The sequence below is a fragment of the Anguilla anguilla genome, chromosome 17 (genome assembly GCF_013347855.1).
Source record: "Anguilla anguilla isolate fAngAng1 chromosome 17, fAngAng1.pri, whole genome shotgun sequence".
NCBI lineage: Eukaryota > Metazoa > Chordata > Actinopteri > Anguilliformes > Anguillidae > Anguilla > Anguilla anguilla.
Genome location: NC_049217.1, coordinates 2,507,965 through 2,529,456, shown reverse-complemented (window position 1 = coordinate 2,529,456; position 21,492 = coordinate 2,507,965). Strand labels below are relative to the sequence as shown.

Below are 21,492 nucleotides of genomic sequence, written 5' to 3'. Positions count from 1 at the left end.
AATCGGAATAGAAATTTTTTTAAACACAGAAAAATAAAAAAACTGCAAAAAGAAAAGTACAGAAAAAACGCGTATATTTTCCATGATACCACTGAGTTCTTCACAGTCAAAATATAAAAATTATCAGATACTTGTAAAAGCTTCCTTTAACAAGAAAGAATGCAGAAGAAACAGTGGCATATTTACATAATAACAGGTCTCTGAAAAAAATTGTCTTCTTCCTTCTCTAATGAAGTTGCACTGAACACACTTGAAATGTCCACATTTATACGTCGATTATTTTGTTTCATTTTTCCATTAGAATCATTGAATAGTTATCCATATTACGTTTTGCAGACGCTTGCATAGATCACTTTATCATTTTCTTCTTGTTCCTGCAGAAATATGACATGTCAGAATTATTGTTTACATGAACTTAGAACATGGAAAAATATATTGGCTGATGAACAAGGCCATCAAACAAGAGAGATAAAATTATTCGGTTTACAAATATTTGTGAATTAAGAACTGTGCATTTGGAACATTAGCGATGCAAACTTTAAACCAAAGAAAAGTGGGCCTGGTGGTAGTGCCTCCTAGTTTGACTTAGCACAGGTTAGGTGAGCGTAATGTTCACTGTGTGAACTGGAATTAATATGTTCTTAGCTACAAATAACTGTACAAAATCAGTATTGTACCTTATCGGACCTGTGTTTTGTAGTTGTCACAATAACCTTTGGTATGCACTTATTGTACGTCGCTTTGGATGAAAGCATCTGCCAAATAAATGTAATGTAATGTAAAGGACAACCAATTGACATCCAACAACACATGGTGTTTAGACCAATACCCTGCATACCCTGCATGTTTTTCCTGATTGTCTAGTTCTTTTATTTATTTCATCATGATTTGACTTTCATGTTGATTGCTACATGTAGCAGGCTACCATGTGCTGTATGTTGCTGTGTTTGCATGCAGCATGCTACAGTCTTTTGTCTGCTTTTCTGTCTGTGGCAATCACCATTGCCATGGCTGATGCCCTGCACAGCCCTTCTTACTGCTGTCCAGCCTTTTAACATGGTATACTTCACAGGAAATGGCTCAAAAAACAGGAAGTGCAAACTGTTCTATCTAAGATATTTAGCAGGTGGTGTTATTACTGTGGTAACTGTGGGTGCCCCTTAAACCCTGACAGGAAAAGGACAGTTATGTTCTGCCTGTGAAACCTCATTTGTCATATTTGACAAATGATTTGGGCCAGACTTAAACCAGCATTTATATGGTCCGGGCTGTGGAAGTCCAGGCATACCTGCAGCTCACCCTCCTTTTAAGAGAAGGCAAAGGTGCAACCCTAGGCATGCACTTTCTTTTTAAAAGAAAAACACATAATTTTACTAATTGTTTCAGGTATTGCTCAGGTGTGCATCCTTGGAAGTACATGAGGTGCAGTCTGATGCACCAAAATGCACCTAATTTAAATTGTTCAGTGTAATTAATTTCCCACGCACATTTGGCGCATGGAATGTACGGGGCTGGATTTGCTGACACAGATTAAGTTTATTCCTGGACTAAGTGGAGTTTTGTATGGAGAATGTCTATTCATAATTGAATTTAGTCTAGGATTAGAATCTGGCCCATAATGAAAGCCTTCCCATGAATTAGTTCACTGGTTCATGCAGTGTATCAATAGTACAGTTAAGCCCGTTACCTTGATCTTTCTGTAGCTCTGCGACATTACTGTAGACTGCGGAAGCTGCACTGGAATCACCATTCCCATCCACTGGTAATTTGGATAGAAGTGTGAGAGACAAAAATATTACAACAAAGCTTTTTAAATAACTTTATATGATTTACCATATAGGGAGTACTGAGACACGTAACATTTTTGATCACTCAGGTAAATTTATAAAATATGACTGAATCTTTACTATGATCAAGCCATACATGGCCTATAAGTTTGTTGTGGAATAGATTGGCTAAGAAACAGGCTTTGTAACCTGTATAGCTCCAGTATATATCCACCTGTATAAATGGGTGCTGTGTTTTTAAAATGCAAAAAGCTGTGTAAGTCACCGTGTATATGAGAGCAAATGATAAATGCCTGTAATGTAGTGTGTTCCCTTACATTACTGCACTAACTCAAGCTACGTGTGAATAGCCTTGTTCCTCTACACTACCTTGACCCTGCTGCAGATCTGTGATGTTACTGTAGACTGGATCAGCTGCACCTTTCCCTTCAGCTGGTGATGTGGAGGAACCTGAGAGGGAAAAAACATTTAAGCAAACTGTAAATGATCTCTCTGGGAAGTGCTTGGTTATATTTGGTTGATCTTGTGTATGGCATTGGTTTGTTTTCAATTATATAAAATATCAAAAGAAAAAATGAAACAACATAATTTAAAAACAATGCATTTACTGACACTGTACTATCTGAGCAAAGCAATGTTGTAGTGTGAATACTCTAGAAAACTCTGTCAGAGAGAATGGTAAACTCGGAACAGAATGAGAAGCTTTTACCTGCTGCTGTTTTTAGACGCCGAAACAACAGACCTCCTAACAGCAACAGCACTCCAACACACACAGCAGCAGTACAGGCCAAAACAATCACCAGCATCCATCCATTATCTGTGTTGGCACAAAAGAAGGAAACTTAACTAGGGAGCTCAGAATAGGGAGAATATTCTTATTTATTTAGCTATTAAAAGTTAATTAATTACTAGGTTATATTAAAAGTTACATTCATTATTCAGCCATATTAAAAGTAAAAATTCTTATTTTGTCTAATAAAATGATAGGTGCGTGCACATCATATTGAGTTAAGCACTTCTGTTTTCTGTTTGAGTGGCATTGGTACATGACTTGGCTAGACTCACGCTTATTAATATTATTACTGTGCATATTTTATTACAGGAATATAGAAGAGTTTTATTATTTATTTATTGCTAGTATGCTTGAGAGACTTTGCATTTGACTATAGAGACTAGGTGGTTTAGTGTGTTCCCCTAAGTTGTAATGAATCCTGTGCCTGTGGTTGGAGTTTAGTACCTGGCTTTGGCTCTTCAGGTTCAGTGATGGGTGTTGGCAGTGTGAGGGGGACCTGTGCTCTGAGCATGGTCCCTGTGAACACTGCACAGGCCCAGTGCAGCTGGTCTCTGCTCAGAGTGGGCAGGGTGAGACTGAGCATCTTTTTCGGGTGCCCCTCACTCAGGACCTCCTGTTTTACGAGCTCTCCCCTGCCCCCCTTCATCCGGAGCCAGGCCAGGGTCACAGAGCTGTTCACCTGTGATATCTCACAGTTCAGCATGACGGACTGATTCCTGGACAGACCACCAGGGGACACTGCTGAGACTGAGAGCGCACATGTACATGGATTATTTATTTATTTATTCATTTATTTATTTATTCTTTATTTTTCAGAAAAATAATTTTTGTTCAGATAACATCCATTATTCGTCATTGAGTTTCTGTGTACCTTTATGACTTGGGCTCAACACTTCTGTTGCTTACTGTTAACCCACAGCTGTAATCTGTTACATTGCATGGCACAGCATATTGTAAAAAAGACTACTTTAATAAGCATAATGTGTAAGAATGCTGTTATTTATTCAGTTCTGTAAATTGTGTAAGCATACGCTAAACCTGAAGTGCAGACTTACCCTGAACAGTTACCAGCATTACTGTGGCCATCAGGGAGTGTTCAGAGGAACAGAAGTACCTTCCACTGTCTCCAAACTTCACTGGTGAGATTCTCAGGGGAAAATTAGACCCATCAAAGCCCTCAGATGAGAATCTCTCTTTATCTACCTCCATGGAAATCGAAGCATTCTCATATTTATCAGCTGAGGCCACACGGATTGCATTTGTCCCAGACGATGGCTCCCATTGCCAATATGCTGTTCTGTATGAGGCTGGAGAACGGCAGATTAGCATCACCTCACTGCTGTTCAAACTCCCCCTGTACAGAGTGTGCTCTGTGCCACGTGTACCTGAGGAATAAAGCTGTGGTTAGAATGCCTGTCTGTACAGTCAGCACATATGCTACTGCTACAGGTAGTGAGCAACATGTGAAAAACATGTAAAAATAAATGAAGTCACACAGAGTTGGTGGAAGAGAAAAATTAAGGCCTCATTAAAAATAGCCTACAATAAATACCCCACCTCCCACCATGAAAGCTATTATAGGCAGCCTGGCCGGTCTGTTTCTATACAGGACATGCTGGTATATTACTTTTCTAATTAACCCTTTAAGGTATGAGATCATACATTTTCTGATTATACAAAGAATGAATCTTTACTGTGATCGAAACATACATGGCCTATGAGTATATATTAGTTTTTCTTACAATAGTAACTCATTTGTATTTAATGGGTGAGTGAGCCGTGCCTACAATATGGTAGCCTCTACTTTACATTTTATCCCTTATTTACTCTATTGTTTCATTTTTTGTGCATTATCGTTGTCTCAGATGGAAACTTGCATGTACTGTTTGAAGGAATTTCAGCATTAAAATGTTAAAATACTTAATATGTCATTTTTAAACAAGTGTTGTGACTTCATCGTAGATAGTTTTTTTCTTTATTTTTTTGTCCACCAAACATGGGGCTGAGTATATCCAATTCCCACCCTAATTCTGAATATCCCATTACTACCCAGCCGCTCAATCTCTCACACGTGGTGTCTCCAGCCTGCTTGTTTTCACTCCACAGCCCACAGCCAGCTCGCATGTAGTTGAGCCGAAGGAACACATCTCGTATGCGGCTTTGGCATGCAGTCCACAAACACTTGCCCCAACAGTGGGGGGCGCTAGAGAGCAATGAAACACAGACCCCTAACTGGCTGAACCTTCTGCACTGGCACGGTCCAGATTCGATCCGTGACCTTGGGGGTCATCCATGAACCACAGAGTGGTGCTGTAGCTGAATGAGCCACCCAGCAGCCCTTTAGTAGCTAGGCAACCCTACAGGTGTCTGCTCTGGTGCATGGTTACAAACATGGGTAAACAGCCAGGACTGTTGAACCAAATTCTATTTTGTCCTCTGGGTTGCCAAGTGACCAAATCCGGCAGCCCAGCCCAATTTTTTGTAGTCCAAAGGCCTCATTTATAGAACAGACTTACGATCAATTTTGATCTTAAGTATGACTTACGCAGAAAACCACGTATAAGTAGCTATTTATAAAACCTTACTTTGACGTGGAAATGATCTTATCTCTAAGCAAAGTCTAGACTTGATGTAAGTGATTTTCCTGCTGGTTATGTAGAGGTATTGCAGTTTGGGACGCATATGCGTGCAAGCCTGTGGTGAACTTCGCATTAGCTTTATGAACAATCTGATAGGAATGATCAATTAAAGGTGTGAGGGATTAATTGGCAGACGCAAAGTGTTTTAAATTAAAAACAGGATGTGATGTTCTATAAATAGTGTGTCAAATTAGAAAAAAGTGACCATGGCTGTTCTTGCGTTATTGGAAGACATTGAAAACTGCTTTTAGACGGGAGAGAGTTTTCAGAGACCGGAATGACGTTTTTGCGCATGATCTTCCAAAAAACTGGCTTTTCTCTTTTGGTCCATGGTTATTCCTGACTAAACCCTCATTTGTGCTTGCATTATATAAGGGGAAATCGCTGATTGTAAGGCATGTTCAAGTGCCGTAAATTTAACGTTAATTTGAGATTTATAGATCACAGGTGCGTAAGTTACAAATGGGCTTCTTAGAACCTGCGTAAGCAAGGTTATTTATGCTCAGTATCTTTTATGAATCGAATGTAAGCACACCGTCGGAAATGATCTTAATACTAAGTATAAATCTAAGAACATTTTTATAAATGAGGCCCTTGGTATATAGTGGAGTATACTTGTGTATATCTGTACCATTTGTACAGACCAAAACCGTTCGCAAATAGAGAATATGGAGACATTACTTGGGTTTATCTTTAATCGTAATGAAAGAAGTGCTTCACAGTTATAAATTTGCTTATGAAAAACGGTTAAAGCTCAGGATGCTTTTGCAAATGCTCCAGTGAATACCGTATCCATAGTAACATACCCTTGTTGACTTCAAATGTACTGGGAATGCTGAAAATAAGTGCTCCGTTCCATCTGAGTGTGCAGTAATATGATCCCTCACTGTATTGGTCAACACTGTGGATGATGATGTGGGCAGTGTTGTTGTAGAACAGCGTTGTGTTAGCAGTAGGTTCTCTGTCCCTTTCCCAGTCCAGTGTAGCTGAATCTGGAAGGTGTGATACTTCACAGCTCCTGATCACATCACAACCTTCATTTTCTCTGGACCAGCGCAACGGTTCCACTGCAGGAGCAAAGAGCAATTGATTCAGAAAAGCTTGTGAACCTTTTCATCAAATCATTGTGTGGCCTACATCTCAAAACCAGCCATCAAATTTAAAGCAATATACACTCCTCCAGTTTTCTGCTGGGAATTCTATGGAGAGGTGGAAGAAAAAATATAACCATAAAGTGAAAATTTTCACCTTGGTTTTGTTGTGCTATGTACTCTAAATAAATTGACAATGCTGATTTATATCACCTCAGATTTAATAAGGCACTGTGTCCAAACATGAGGACTATGAGCCACTACTTTCCCATATGATCCAACCTACCTTTTCGTCATACATTGGTTTATTAATCACACAGTAAAATGTGCAATGTTAATTAAACTGTGACAGAGTAAACGTGTTCAGTGGCTACCGTGTTAAATGTGTACGAGTTGATTTAACACTTAACATTTTGCTGGGCAGCTTTACAATGTGTATAAATTTAATCTAATTTCAGATTCAGCTTTTTTGAATGTAAAATGCAAGATATAACTTGAACTTTGTGTTATATTTTCTTACACATAGTATGATAGAGGTACTGTATAATCTCATTAATAATATAATTTATAAAATGCATCTAAGCCCGAATTTACCTTTTATAGCGAACACTTCAAACTGGGCCACTTTTACTTTCTTTGGTTTAGTTTTACTAAAAGTAAAAACTCCTGCATCTTTCCAATTTGCTCGCAGATAAATGTCATACTTCCTTTGTTTTGAAATAGACTCCTTCAAATTCCATGAATACGTTCCATCAGACTGTATAGTTATTATCCGAGTGTTTGTGTAGCTTCCATCATGCGACGTCCACTCCCAGATGAATTCTGTCCCGTTGGTCTCAGCAGGGGCTGGTAGAGAGACCCCCCGTATCTGCTCAGAAAGGAAGTATTTGTACTGCACCAACACTGCAGTAAGAGAAGAACATACCAAATACAGAGATCCAACTGAGCACAAGACATGATAATATTGCATTTAAATATAGAGGCAAAGTACAGTTAGTTCATTAAAGTTAATCCCAGATTTATAACCTGAGATAAAAATATAATCCCTACAACTATAATGAATATTTGAGCTACATTTTAGCCTAGGATGGAAAAGTATTGCTTGTACCGGCTGTAGTCATGGTTTTAGACCCAAGATCATTATCATTACCTTTTTTTTTGTCCTCAATGTGGTTGTGGTACATTGCAAAGATATTTTCTTTCTTTTCAACATCCTCTAGTAGCCTACTAGTGGAAAGCTAGCAAAGCGAACCTTAACTGCTTACAGTACTCCATTTCATAAATGAACATTTTTAGCTTCTTATAATGCTTTTGTATTATGAATTTTACCATTGAAAGACATGGACCGTTGTGGATAGTGTATGGAGTGATTGTAAATCTGTCTTAATGATAAAGTGACTATGCAAAAAAATGTCTTGAATTTGCATATTTTACAGCATGAATAATGCTTTAATAACAATATTAATCACCCTGTCATCAATGGTTATTATATAATTTCATATTTGAAAAGTCTGTGTTTAGCATTGAATATAAAGCCATTTCACTGATAAAAGTAATATGCTGTCACTTTGAACCTTTTGCTTCCTCTTGAATTTTAAACAGAAAACAAGCAAACAAAGAAAAAGCGTGGATCAATTTATATAGTAGTAGCAGCCTCTGTGACACTTTTTGTTATAAATAAGACATTTATAGGCAAGACATTTTTTCCATGTCCTGCTATGAGACTGTATTATATTTTACCCTTCTATAGTGACGATATAGAAATTGACGATTTGTCCATTTTAATTTTGTTCTATTATTATACATTTGGCTGCATTTTCATGAACTTTATATATGAATAAATAAATAAATTAATATGATTAAGACAGAAAATGGGACTCACCCTCAGCTGAAAGTCTGTGACAGTATCCTGATATCCACAACAGGGTCCACCACAGTACCATTGCCATGGCTGATGACCTATGCAGCCCTTCTTATTGGTGTCTAACCTTTTTACAAGGTATACTTCACAGGAAATGGCTCAAAAAACAGGAAACAACAACTGTTCTATCTAAGCTATTTTGGAGGACAGGTGTGGTTACTGTGGTAACTGCAGGCAGAGGGCTGGGGGAAATGGTTCATTCGGCCCAGAAAACACTGCATGTGCTGCCGGTGTCAGTCACTAACTGTGTTTTATTTTGGGTTCTTATAATAATTAATAATGCAGTTCCTTTTCACAGCTGTTTTATTACTAAAAATAAAAAATATACTTCTTAACAGATAAAAGCACACTGAAGAGTGCACCACCATATCCAGACACTACTACCCTGTACATAAATATGTTGCTTATTTCTTGAACAATATCACTCCCTGCTGTTCATACATCAATTAGTCAACAAATCAGAGTACACAAGAAAAAGAAAAAAGAAAACTGCAAAAAACAGTACAGAAAAAACTTATTAATGTGTATATTTTCCAGAATAAAGCTGCGGTTAGAATGACTGTCTGTACAGTCAGCACATATGCTACTGCTACAGGTAGTGAGCAACGTGAAAAACGTAAAAGTAAATGAACTCACACAGAGTTGGTGGAAGAGAAAAACCCAGGCCTCATTACAGAATAGCCTGCAATAAATACTCCACCTCCCACCATGAAAGCTATTATAGGCAGCCTGGCCAGTCTGATTTTATGCAGGACATGCTGGTATATTACTTGTCTAATTAACCCTTTAAGGCATGAGATCATACATTTTCTGATTATACAAAGAATGAATCTTTACTGTGATCGAAACATACATGGCCTATGAGTATATATTATAGTTTTTCTTATTTAATTTTATTATATTTTTAAAATAACAGTACATGAGCATCAACAGTAACTGTCATTTGTATTTAATGGGTAAGTGAGCCATGCCTACAGTATGGTAGCCTCTACTTTACATTTTATCCCTTATTTACTCTATTGTTTCATTTTTTGTGCATTATTGTTGTCTCAGATGGAAAATTGCATGTATTGTTTGAAGGAATTTCAGCATTAAAATGTTAAAATACTTAATATGTCATTTTTAAACACGTGTTGTGACTTCATCGTAGCTAGTTTTTTATTTCTTTTGTCCACCAAACATGGGGCTGAGTATATCCAATTCTCACCCTAATTCTGAATCCCCCATTACTACCCAGCCGCTCAATCCCTCACACGTGGTGTCTCCAGCCTGCTTGTTTTCACTCCACAGCCCACAGTCAGCTCGCATGTAGTTGAGTCGAAGGAACACGTCTCGTATGCGGCTTTGGCATGCAGTCCACAAACACTTGCCCCAACAGTGGGGGGCGCTAGAGAGCAATGAAACACAGACCCCTAACTGACTGAACCTTCTGCACTGGCACGGTCCAGATTTGATCCGTGACCTTGGGGGTCATCCATGTACCACAGAGTGCTGCTGTAGCTGAATGAGCCACCCAGCAGCCCTTCAGTTGCTCGGCAACCCTACAAACATCTGCTCTGGTTTTATCTTTCATTTAATGAATGAGATGCTTCAATAGTTTGCTTATGAAGGGTTATAACTCCAGTGAAAACCATATCCATAGTAACGTACCCTTGGAGACTTGAAGTGTTTTAGGAATGCTGAAAATAAGTGCTCCATTCCATCTGAGTGTGCAGTAATATGATCCCTCACTGTATCGGTCAGCACTGTGGATGATGATGTGGGCAGTGTTGTTGTAGATCTGCGTTGTGTTAGCAGTAGGTTCTCTGTCCCTTTCCCAGTCCAGTGTAGCTGAATCTGGAAGGTGCGATACCCCACATCTCATGGTCACATCAGAACCTTTTTTTACTTTGTGAATTTACCTTTTACAGCGAACACTTCAACCTGAGCCAAGCTTATAGCCCTGAATACATTGTGATTTAATAATATTTCAATAACATTATCATTAATAATTTGAAAGTAGAATTTCACATTTAAAACATCTGAGTACCTGCCTGGCATTGGTGCATAAAATTACACAGTGAGCACCATGAATTGTTTTATATTTTTATTTGGTTCTGTACTCCAATTTTAGATTTGTAATAAAACAATTCACTCACATTTATACATTTTGGTTTCAGCATGTAGAATTTACAGCATTTTTTATAAACAGAATTAAGCTTCACAAGTGTTTTCGATTAGTCAGGAGTGTTCAGTTGCTTCTCTAGTGCAGGTATAACACCGCTTTCAGTATCTTGTCTTGGTTCTTGCCTTTGATTGCCTCTGAAGTCTGTTACTGGCATTTGTCAACATGAGGACAAGAGCTGTGCCAGTGAAAGTCAAGGAAGCCATTATGAGAAATAAAAAGAATAACACCTTATGCTAACCCCAACCAACTGGTTGGAACATCGTTAAGAAGAAAGAAAGCCCTGGTGAGCTTATAAATCACCAAGAGCCAACAGAGCAAAAAAATTTTTTTTAATGTTTTTTAAATTGTTTTTTAAAACATTACGGTGCTTGTGCATCTTTTATTGTAATGGTACAAATCTGTGTCACCCCATCCTTCCCTTATAAGTAAGACTGTTTTTCAAACAAACTGATTCGTTTTTTTTAAACATTATTTTTTTCTTTCCCATGTCTTCACGTGTGATTGAAATATAGTTGTTTTCTTTAGTAAAATCAATGAAAAGATTTGTAAATTATGATATTGACCATCATACATTAGTTTACATTTTGAGATTTATAAATTTAAAAAAATGTATAATTAAGGCAGAAAGAGGGACTCACCCTTAGCTGAAAGTCTGTGATAGTATCCTGATATCCACAACAGGGTCCACAACAGTACCATTGCCATGGCTTATGTCCTATGTAGACCTTCTTACTGATGTCTAACCTTTATACAAGGTATACTTTACAGGAAATGCCTGAACAAAAAGGAAGTACCTCATCTGACATTTGGCTTGACAAGCTGGGTGCAAGCAAGCAAAACCACAATGAGATACCTTTTGTCTGTGTGCAAATAAACCCTTGGGAAATCTAATAGCTCAATCAGGTCTGCAGTAAGGTGGGGACTGCATAGTTTCAGAAAGGACAAGCACTTTTAGACTCTGCGTTCACATGTATTAATAAACCGTGGTGCTTTGTACTTACAAAATGCGCTGGTTCACCCTTCAGCTGCACACGAAACTTGTCACAGCTGTATTCTGGAACATTCTGCACAAACTTGCTCGACATCTCAGTAGTGTCTTGTGGCATCTAATACCTTTACTTCAGGTTATAGAATGATCTTTTTTTTTGTTCACAAACTTGATACAGTATTTTAATATGAATTGGGAGTGAAATGTTCACAAATAAGACAAAAAAAACAAAAACTGTAGTACCTTTTGGTTGCCAAATTGTTTAGTCCAAATTTAATTTTTGGCTGGACCACAACAGTGGGGCCAGCCCTATGAATGGGCATGTCTGTGACTGAGTGAGTGATCAAGTTACACCATTGGTATGCCGAGTTATGACGTTACACCATTGGTCGGCTAGATGAAGTGTGTTAGGTCCAGCCATATACTAGGATTTGACCTGGTCTTATTTTAATTATATTTCAGTTGGCTTGTGATATGAAGTGAAGATCAAAGAGATGTATGTAAGGCACATAGAGTGCAGTGTTAACTCGCTGTGGTTCTCGTCTGGTACAGAATCACTAACAGTGTCTCATTGATTTTTGGCAGCAGCACCCCATTACATATCACTATTGGGTTCAAACATTCCCATGTAATGGTATTTCTGTTAAGCCTGTTTCTTCCACTCAGCAGTTTTAATCTTGGTCCTTTGGAAGTTGATGGTGGTCCTCTAACATGTTATTGGTCAGTCACACTGTCAATCAGCGGAGGACCCAGGATTCCTATGATGTTATTTTGACATCCGTCCTTGAATCACAAATAGACAGCGGTACAGTATATTACTGTGTTTTGTTGGTGAGTTATTGAGAACTGAGTAATGCCATTGTAAAGTTTTCACCCATGCAGGATGGTTTTCTATGATACACTACATGACCACAAGTACCTGGACACTCTGGAGCTGGTTTTCATGGTTTGGACTAGGCCCCAGCATACAATCACATTCTAGATGATTCCACGTTTCCCCAACAGTTTAGGGAAGGCCCTTTCCTGTTTCAGCATGACAATGCTCCCAGGCACACATTGAGGTCCATATAGAAATGGTTTTGTAGAGAACGGTGTGGAAGAGCTTGACTGGTCTTTAAAGAGCTATTCTGGAACCTGAGCGTGTAGCGAGGCACACATCACCAGATAGCTAAACACTCTTAACTGACTTGACTGAAGTAGCCCTAGGTAGCTTCAATGATGAAGGAGCATAAAGTGAGTTATCAATGGGCACTTGTACGTCCGTTTAATGAAGATACAGAACTTTCATGTGGTCAAGTTGTTGTAGTGTGAAACTGCAAACAATACAAAAGTGACTATGAAATAATGTAAACAAATATTATGAAATACAATGAAGTATGAGCAGAAACAATTCCTAAAAACATAGATGAATTAATCTACTCACAAACAAAGCTTCTCCAAGGATCACACAGGCAGATGGAACAAGATTAAAGGAGGTCTTGAATCATGCTGTTCTCTAGCTTGTTTTACAGGGAAGATGGGAAAATGGCTGCTCTTATCATGTGACTAGCAATCAATGTGACTTTAAACAACCAATGAGAAGGCAAACATCTGAAATAACAGGAATAAGTGATATTCACATAATGGCCTATAGAAGGTGCTAGAAACACTTGAATGCAAAATGAATGCATGTAACATTACAAGAGCCCTGACATCAACCCCACCCAATACCTTTTAGATCAATTGGAAAGCCAACTGCGAGCCAGGCCCAATCGCCCAATCAGTGCCTGCCTTCATTAATGCTCTGCTGGCTTAATGGAAGCATATCCCTGCAGCAATGCTCCAACATCTAGTATAAAGCCTTCCCAGAAGAGTAGAGGATGTTATAGCAGCAAAGGGTGGACCAACTTCATATTAATGTGCATAATTTTGGATGAGAAGATGGATGTCAGATGTCCACATACTTTTGGCCAGTGAGCGAATGTTATTAATGTCTGGATATTTCTGTTTGCAGTTCATTTCACAGAACAAAAGCGTAGCAGAAAAACAGACAGAAAATGAGTAAGATGCTTTATTTTGATAGTGCTTTTTGTAGAGGGTATGCGGAGCTATTTCCAACCAAGAGAAAATAAACTAACAAAAGCATCAAGAATAAAGAGTTAAAACAACCAGGAATTATACAGATACCAAACATTAAAAACAATTATAGAAAGGATACAAAAACTACATGAATTGGCAGCAATCTAAAATAAAACTGTTTTTTTCTGCATTTTTTTCAGGAGCAGCAGATGTACCTGTAGTAATATACAGATGTTAGGGTTCAGGCCCATATCTCTGTAAAGGTGCTCTGTGACAATGCCCTTTGTAAAAAGCGCAATACAAATAAAATAGAAAATATATATATATATATATATATATATATAAAATTGAAGACTTTGATAAATAACAGTGGAGTCAGAGAATCTTTCAGAAGGAAGACAGACACAAGTTATTTTAAAAATTACTCATAAATACTAGGTATAGCAACAACCATCAAACTGGACATGACACAAAGTTTGTCTTTCCGATCTCTGCCTTTTTGAAGGTGCTTATTTTGATCTTGGTGAGTGAGTTCCTGTGTTGCTCATTGAGAGCAACCAGACCAAATAAAGAACTATGAATTCATATGCCACTACTACTCTTGTCTTACTTAAAGGCTTAAAGCCTTAAGGTGTACAGTGTGGCATACCTGATGAGGGTACGAAATTACTCTGCTTATCACCTTCCAAGCAGCCGATGTATATCCATTTAGATAGATACTTTTAACAGATGGTTTTAGTACCAGGGGCCTCTGTCTTCATTCAAAACTGAAAAATGTTGAGCACTTGGCTATTGTGTCTCAGTGCTAGTCTGCTTACTTGCTGGGCGTCTCCTGCAGTACCACATAAGAACCTTTAGCATCCCCAGGGTGGCCAGCACTACAATCACCACTCTGACCACTGTCTCAGTGCTCCATCCTGTGTGAGAGAGAACATATGGTTACTGAGTCTGGTGTAGCCTGTTATCAGATGCAATGTGTCTGAAGTAGTCTGTTATCAGATTCAATGTGTCTGATGTAGCCTGTTATCAGAATCAATGTGTCTGATGTAGTGTGTTATCAGATGCAATGTGTCTGAAGTAGTCTGTTATCAGATTCAATGTGTCTGATGTAGCCTGTTATCAGAATCAGTGTGTCTGATGTAGTCTGCTCTCAGATTCAATGTGTCTGATGTAGTCTGCTCTCAGATTCAATGTGTCTGATGTAATGTTTTCAGATTCAATTCAGATTGTTCTCTTATTGAAACTTCTGTATCTTACTAGTAGGATCTTAAGACATTTGTATCTTTTGTTGAGTTTATTTAAGCCTTAAAGGGATAGTTCACATTTTTTACGTGTACTCAAATTCGGAGGGCTTGAGCCCAACATGTACCCCGATTTATTACATAATTTGTGGTGAGAAACTCAGTGGACCTAGATCTAAAATATGTGAACTATCCCTTCAAGTGAGCTCACATAGGTGTGGTTGGAGTCATATGCATAGTTTTGGGAAAAGACAGAGAAACATGTCACCCCCAATGGTTTCTTATGGATTGATTGTTAGACTGGCTTTATGCAGGTAAGACTTTAAATCTGACTGTAGAGCCTATGTGGTTAAGTGTCTTCCCCTAAGTTGTGATGAAACCTGTGCCTGTGGGTAGAGGTTAGTACCTGGCTTTGGCTCTTCAGGTTCAGAGATGGGTGTCGGCAGTGTGAGGTGCAGGGGGACCTGTGCTCTGAGCATGCTCTCTGTGAACACCACACAGGCCCAGTGCAGCTGGTCTCTGCTCAGAATGGGCAGGGTGAGACTGAGCATCTTTTTTGGGTGCCCCTCACTCAGGACCTCCTGTTTTATGAGCTCGCCCCTGCCCCCCTTCATCCGGAGCCAGGCCAGGGTCACAGAGCCGATCACCTGTGATATCTCACAGTTCAGCACAACTGACTGATTCCTGGACAAACCACCAGGGGGTGCTGCTGAGACTGAGAGAGCACATGTACATGAATTAAAAGAAAAAAATCTTTTTTATTTTAATTTATTTATTTTTCAAAAATTTTTATTCAGAAAGCATCCCTTATTTGTCATAAAGTTTCTGTAAGGTGCACAACCTTTATGACTTGGGATCAGCGCTTCTGTTGCTTACTGTTAGCCCATGGCTGTAGTCTGTTAAAGTAGCATTTTTCTCCAATATTCTGCATCATGTAACATAATAATCAGCATGTTTAAATATACTGTTATTTATTCAGCCCTGTAAATTCAGCAAGCATAATTACATTACAGGCATCTTATCCAGAGCGACATACACAATTTACAACAAAGAATTTATACAGTTGGATATATACTGAAGCAACGTGGGTCAAGTACCTTGCTCAAGGGTACAACAGCAGTGTCCAACATGGGAATTAATTAATTAATCCTTTGATCTTTACATTACAATACTAGCTCCTTACCCATTGTACTACACTGCCACCCCATAATACATAACACATAATATTTCATGCCGCATAAGCTAAACTTGAAGTGCAGACTTACCCTGAACAGTTACCAGAGTTACTGAGGCCATCAGCCGGCGTTCAGAATAACACAAGTACCTTCCACTGTCTCCAAACTTCACCAGTGAGATTATCAGAGGGAAATTATTTCCATCATAGCGCTTAGATGAGAATCTCTCTTTATCTATCTCCATGGCAATCAAAGCGTTCTCATATATATCAGCTGAGGCCACAGTGATTGCTTTTGTCATAGACAATGGCACCCAGTGCCAATGCGCTGTTCTGTTTGAGTTCTGAGAATGGCAGATTAGCACCACCTCACTGCTGTTCAAACTCCCTCTGTACAAAATGTGCTGTATTTTACATGTACCTGAGGAATAAAGCTGTGGTTAGAATGACTGTCTGCACAGTCAGCACATATGCTGCTGCTACAGGTAATGAGCAACAAATAGAAAAACATGCTAAAGTAAATGAACTCACAGAGTCGGTGAAAGAGTAAAACTCAAGCCCCATTACAGAATAGCTTACAATACATACCCCACCATGAAAGCTATTATAGGGAGCTTTTATGAATCGTTAGTGTGATCAAAACATACATGGCCTATACAGTAAGTATATTTTATAGTTTTTTTCTTAAAAGAAAAAATCACATTATATTAGCACCAACAGTAACTGTCATTTGTATTTAATGTGTGAGGCATGACTACAGTATGGTAGCCTCTACTTTACATTTTGTCCCTTGTTTACTCCATTCTGTTTTTTGTGCACTACCATTGTCTCAGATGGAAACATGCATGCCTTGTTTGTAGAAATTTCAGCAATAAAATGTTAAAATACTAAACATTTAAATATAGTTAAATTAGTTACTCTTTTTTTCATTTTTTATCCTCCAAAAATAATTTGCCACCAAACATGGGGCTGAGTATATCCAATTCCCACCCTAATTCTGAATACCCCATTACTACCCAGCCGCTCAATCCCTCACACGTGGTGTCTCCAGCCTGCTTGTTTTCACTCCACAGCCCACAGCCCACAGCCAGCTCGCATGTAGTTGAGTCGGAGGAACACGTCTAATATGTGGTTTTGGCATGCAGTCCACAAATTCTCACCCATACAGTTTTTGTGAACTTTGACTTGGTAGTCTGATATGCAAAAATTGTAGTTTTTAAAAATGTGTTAAACCTTTAACAGCCTAATTTTTATACTGTGTTATACTGTGAATAGTACTTCTGAAAAGCCTTTTAAAATATGGAGGCCCAAGATTTCCTCTTTAGAGTAATCTGCAATCATGCATCTATTGTACTGGAGTCTTAAGATGACTATGCCGACATTACTTGGATTTTTCTTTACTCTTAATGAATGAGGTGCTTCACAGTCACAGGGTTGCTTATGAAAAAGGTTAAAGCTCAGGATTCTTTTGCAAATGCTCCAGTGAAAACCGTATCCATAGTAACATACCTTCGTAGACTTGAAGTGTCCTGGGAATGCTGAAAATAAGTACTCCGTTCCATCTGAGTGTGCAGTTATACGTTCCCTCACTGTATCGGTCAGCACTGTGGATGATGATGTGAGCAGTGTTGTTGTAGATCAGCGTTGTGTTAGCAGTAGGTTCTCTGTCCCTTTCCCAGTCCAGTGTAGCTGAATCTGGAAGGTGTGATACTTCACAGCTCATGGTCACATCAGAACCTTCATTTTCTCTGGACCAACGCAACGGTTCTATTGCAGGAGTGAAGAGCAATTGATTCAGAGAAGCTTGTGAACCTTTTCATCAAATCATTGTGTTGGTTATATCTAAAAACCAGCCATCAAATTTAAAGAAATATACAGCCCTCCAGGTCTGGTAATTGTTGGGAATTCTATGGAGAGGTGGAAGAGAAAACATAACTGTGAAATGAAATTTTCCACCTTGGTTTTTTGTGCTATGTACTCAGAAATGGACAATTATTCACTGTCCAAGAGGTTATTTAACACTTAACATTTAACTCTGCAGCTTTACATGCATATTAGTTACATCTAATTTCAGATTAAACTTTTTTGAAAGTAAAATACAAGACATAACTTGAACTTTGTTATATTTTTTTGCACATAGTATGAAAGAGATACTGACTCATCTTATTAATAATATAATTTATAAAATGCATCAAAACCTGAATTTACCTTTTACAGTGAACACTTCAATCTGGGACAAGTTTACTTTCTCTGGTTTAGTTTGAATGAAAGTAAAAACTCCTGAATTTTGTGACTTTGGCTGCAGAACAATGTCATACTTCCCTTGTTTTGTAATGGACAACTTTGACAAATTCCATTTAAACATCCCATTGGACTGTATAGTTATTATCCGAGCGTTTGTGTAGCTTCCATCATGTGATGTCCACTCCCAGATGAATTCTGTCCCGTTGGTCTCAGCAGGGGCTTGTAGAGAGACCCCCTGTCTCTCCCCAGAAAGGAAGTATTTGTACTGCACCAACACTGCAGTAAGAGAAAAACATACCAAATACAGATCCAACTGAGCGCAAGACGTGATAAGATTACATTTCAATATTGAGGGGAATTGCAGTTAGTTCATTAAGGTTAAATGACAGATGAATGACGGTTAGTCAGGTTGATACGGGTCTCTGTATTAATATAAAAATGTAATCCCTATAGCTGTAGTGAATATTTGAACTATATTTTATACTGGGATGGAAAAATAGTGCTTGTTCCAGCTAAAGTCCTGCTTTTAGACACAATATCTGCATTATTATCTTTTTGCTATTTTTTTGTGCTATTTTCAACTTCCTGTTGTAGCCTACTAGTGGAAAGCAGGCAAAGAAAATTTCAAAAATGAAATCTATGCAGTGCTCTTAATCAGAAATGAAAATTTTTAGGTTCTGATAATGTTTGTGTTTTATGAATTTTACCATGAAAGACATCTTTTAGTGGCAAAATTCTTTGAAGATAGTGCTTTGAAAATAGTGCTTGGAGTGATTGTAAATCTGTCTTACTGATACAGTTATAATACAAAAATATGTATTGAATTTGCATTACAGCATGTATACTGCTTTATTAACAATATCAATCACACTCATCATTAATATGTAATAACAGAATTTCAGATTTAAAAAGCCTGTGTAACTGCTTGGCACCGGAATATGAAGTCATTTCACTGATAAAGGTCATATGCTGAAACATTGAAACTTTTGCCTCCTGTAGAATTTTAAACTGAAAACAAACAACAACAAAAAAAAGTTTGTTATAAATTAGACTGTTTTTATATAAATGAATGCATTTGTATACTACTGCAGTTTTTCCATGTGCTGCTACAGTATGTGACTATATTATAGTTACTTCCTCTTGAATTTGAAACTGAAAAAAACTTTCTGAATCAATTTATATATTACTGGCAGTCTCTGCGATACTCCCTCTGTTACAGTAAGACTGTCTTTTTCCATGTTCTGCTATGTGACTGTTGGATTTGACAATTTGCCCATTGTGACGTTCTATTATTGTTGTACATTTTTATGCATTTTAATGAGCTTTATATATGAATTGATCAATCAATTAATTAATTAATGTATTATTAAGGCAGAAAGAGGACTCACTCTCAGCTGAAAGTCTGTGACAGCATCCTGATATCCACAACAGGGTACACAACAGTATCTTTTCCATGGCTAATGCTCTATGCAGCCCTTCTTACTGATGTCTAATCTTTATACAAGTTATACTTTACAGGAAATGCCTGAACAAAAAGGAACTACCTCATCTGACATTTGGCTTGACAAGCTGGGTGAAGCAAGCAAAACCACACTGAGATGCCTTGAGTCTGTGTGAAAATAAACCCTTTAGAGTCTGGACAGAAGGCCAAATAGCCGTCACCACTGCTATGTCCTAAGAAATCACAACTGGCTGAGATGGGAAAACACTGAGAAAAATTGCAGTCATGTGGCTTGTTTATACAATTCTAAATAGTCAAGTCCACCTGTTCTCACTACCTTTGTAAAAATAAAAAATTAAAAAACTCCATTGTTTTCAACTGCCAGAGGTGATCATTACATCATCACTAGCCTGTTCAGTGATGAACTTTCTAGTCACATATTTGTGATCTTACACCCGTTAAAGGGAAATCTACTAATAGCTCAACCAGGATCTGCAGTAAGGTGGGGACTGCATAGTTTCAGAAAGGAAAAGTGCTTTTAGAGACTCTGCATTCACATTTATTAATAAACCGTGGTGCTTTGTACTTACAAAATGCACTGGTACACCCTTCAACTACACACTGAACTTGTCACAGCTGTATTCTGGAACATTCCACACAAACTTGCTGGACATGTCAGGAGTGTCTTGTGGCATTTAACACCTTTACTTCAGGTTATAGAATGATCTTTTTTTTGTTCACAAACTTGATACAGTATTTTAATATTTATTGGGAGTGAAATGTTCACAAATAAGACAAAAAAAACAAAAAAACTGTAGTACCTTTTGGTTGCCAAATTGTTTAGTCCAAATTTAACTTTTTTGGCTGGACTGCAACAGTGGGGCCAGCCCTACAAACGCGAATGTCTGTGACTGAGTGAGTGATCAAGTTACACCACTGGTATGCCGAATTATGACGTTACACCATTGGTTGGCCGGATGAAGTCTCCATGGATTAGGTCCAGCCATGGTCTTGTTTTAATTAGCTTCCAGCTGGATTGTGATATGAAGTGAAGATCAAAGAGATGTATGTAAGGCACATAGAGTGCAGTGTTAACTCGCTGTGATTCTCGTCTGGTACAGAATCACTACCAGTGTTTCATTGATTTTTGGCAGCAGCACCCCATTACATATCACTATTGGGTTCAAACATTCCCCATGTAATGGTATTTCTGTTAAGCCTGTTTCTTCCACTCAGCAGTTTTAATCTTGGTCCTTTGGAAGTTGATGGTGGTCCTCTAACATGTTATTGGTCAGTCACACTGTCAATCAGCAGAGATCCCAGGATTCCTATGATATGTTATTTTGACATCCGTCCTTGAATCACAAATAGACAGCGGTACAGTATATTACTGTGTTTTGTTGGTGAGTTATTGTGAACTGAGTAATGCCATTGTAAAGTTTTCACCCATGCAGGATGGTTTTCTATGAGACACTACATGACCACAAGTACCTGGACACTCTGGAGCTGGTTTTCATGGGCTAGGCCCCGACATACAATCACATTCTAGATGATTCCATGTTTCCCAAAAAGTTTGGGGAAAGCCCTTTCCTGTTTCAGCATGACAATTCTTCCAGGCACACATTGAGGTCCATATAGAAATGGTTTTGTAGAGAACGGTGTGGAAGAACTTGACTGGCCTGCACAGAGCCCTGACCTCAACCCCACCCAACACCTTTTAGATCAATTGGAAAGCCAACTGCGAGCCAGGCCCAATCGCCCAATCAGTGCCTGACTTCATTAATGCTCTTCTGGCTGAATGGAAGCAAATCCCTGCAGCAATGCTCCAACATCTAGTATAAAGCCTTCCCAGAAGAGTAGAGGATGTTATAGCAGCAAAGGGTGGACCAACTTCATATTAATGTGCATAATTTTGGATGAGAATATGAATGTCAGATGTCCACATACC

General features: G+C 38.4%; 1 protein-coding gene across 1 annotated transcript in view; it reads right to left on the bottom strand.

Moving 5' to 3' along the window:
- Positions 1 to 272: 272 nt before the first annotated feature.
- Positions 273 to 21,492, bottom strand: part of LOC118216548 — a 58,973-nt gene continuing 37,753 nt past the window's right edge. The window contains exons 3-14 of the mRNA XM_035397824.1: positions 18,068 to 18,379; positions 17,369 to 17,626; positions 15,092 to 15,400; positions 14,263 to 14,361; positions 6,905 to 7,213; positions 6,026 to 6,286; positions 3,636 to 3,965; positions 3,025 to 3,327; positions 2,497 to 2,604; positions 2,157 to 2,237; positions 1,688 to 1,759; positions 273 to 374 (exon numbers count right to left, since the gene is read on the bottom strand). Of these exons, the coding sequence (XP_035253715.1) occupies positions 358 to 374; positions 1,688 to 1,759; positions 2,157 to 2,237; positions 2,497 to 2,604; positions 3,025 to 3,327; positions 3,636 to 3,965; positions 6,026 to 6,286; positions 6,905 to 7,213; positions 14,263 to 14,361; positions 15,092 to 15,400; positions 17,369 to 17,626; positions 18,068 to 18,379 (2,459 nt within the window). The 3' untranslated portion in view covers positions 273 to 357. The remainder of the gene's footprint in view (positions 375 to 1,687; positions 1,760 to 2,156; positions 2,238 to 2,496; positions 2,605 to 3,024; positions 3,328 to 3,635; positions 3,966 to 6,025; positions 6,287 to 6,904; positions 7,214 to 14,262; positions 14,362 to 15,091; positions 15,401 to 17,368; positions 17,627 to 18,067; positions 18,380 to 21,492) is intronic.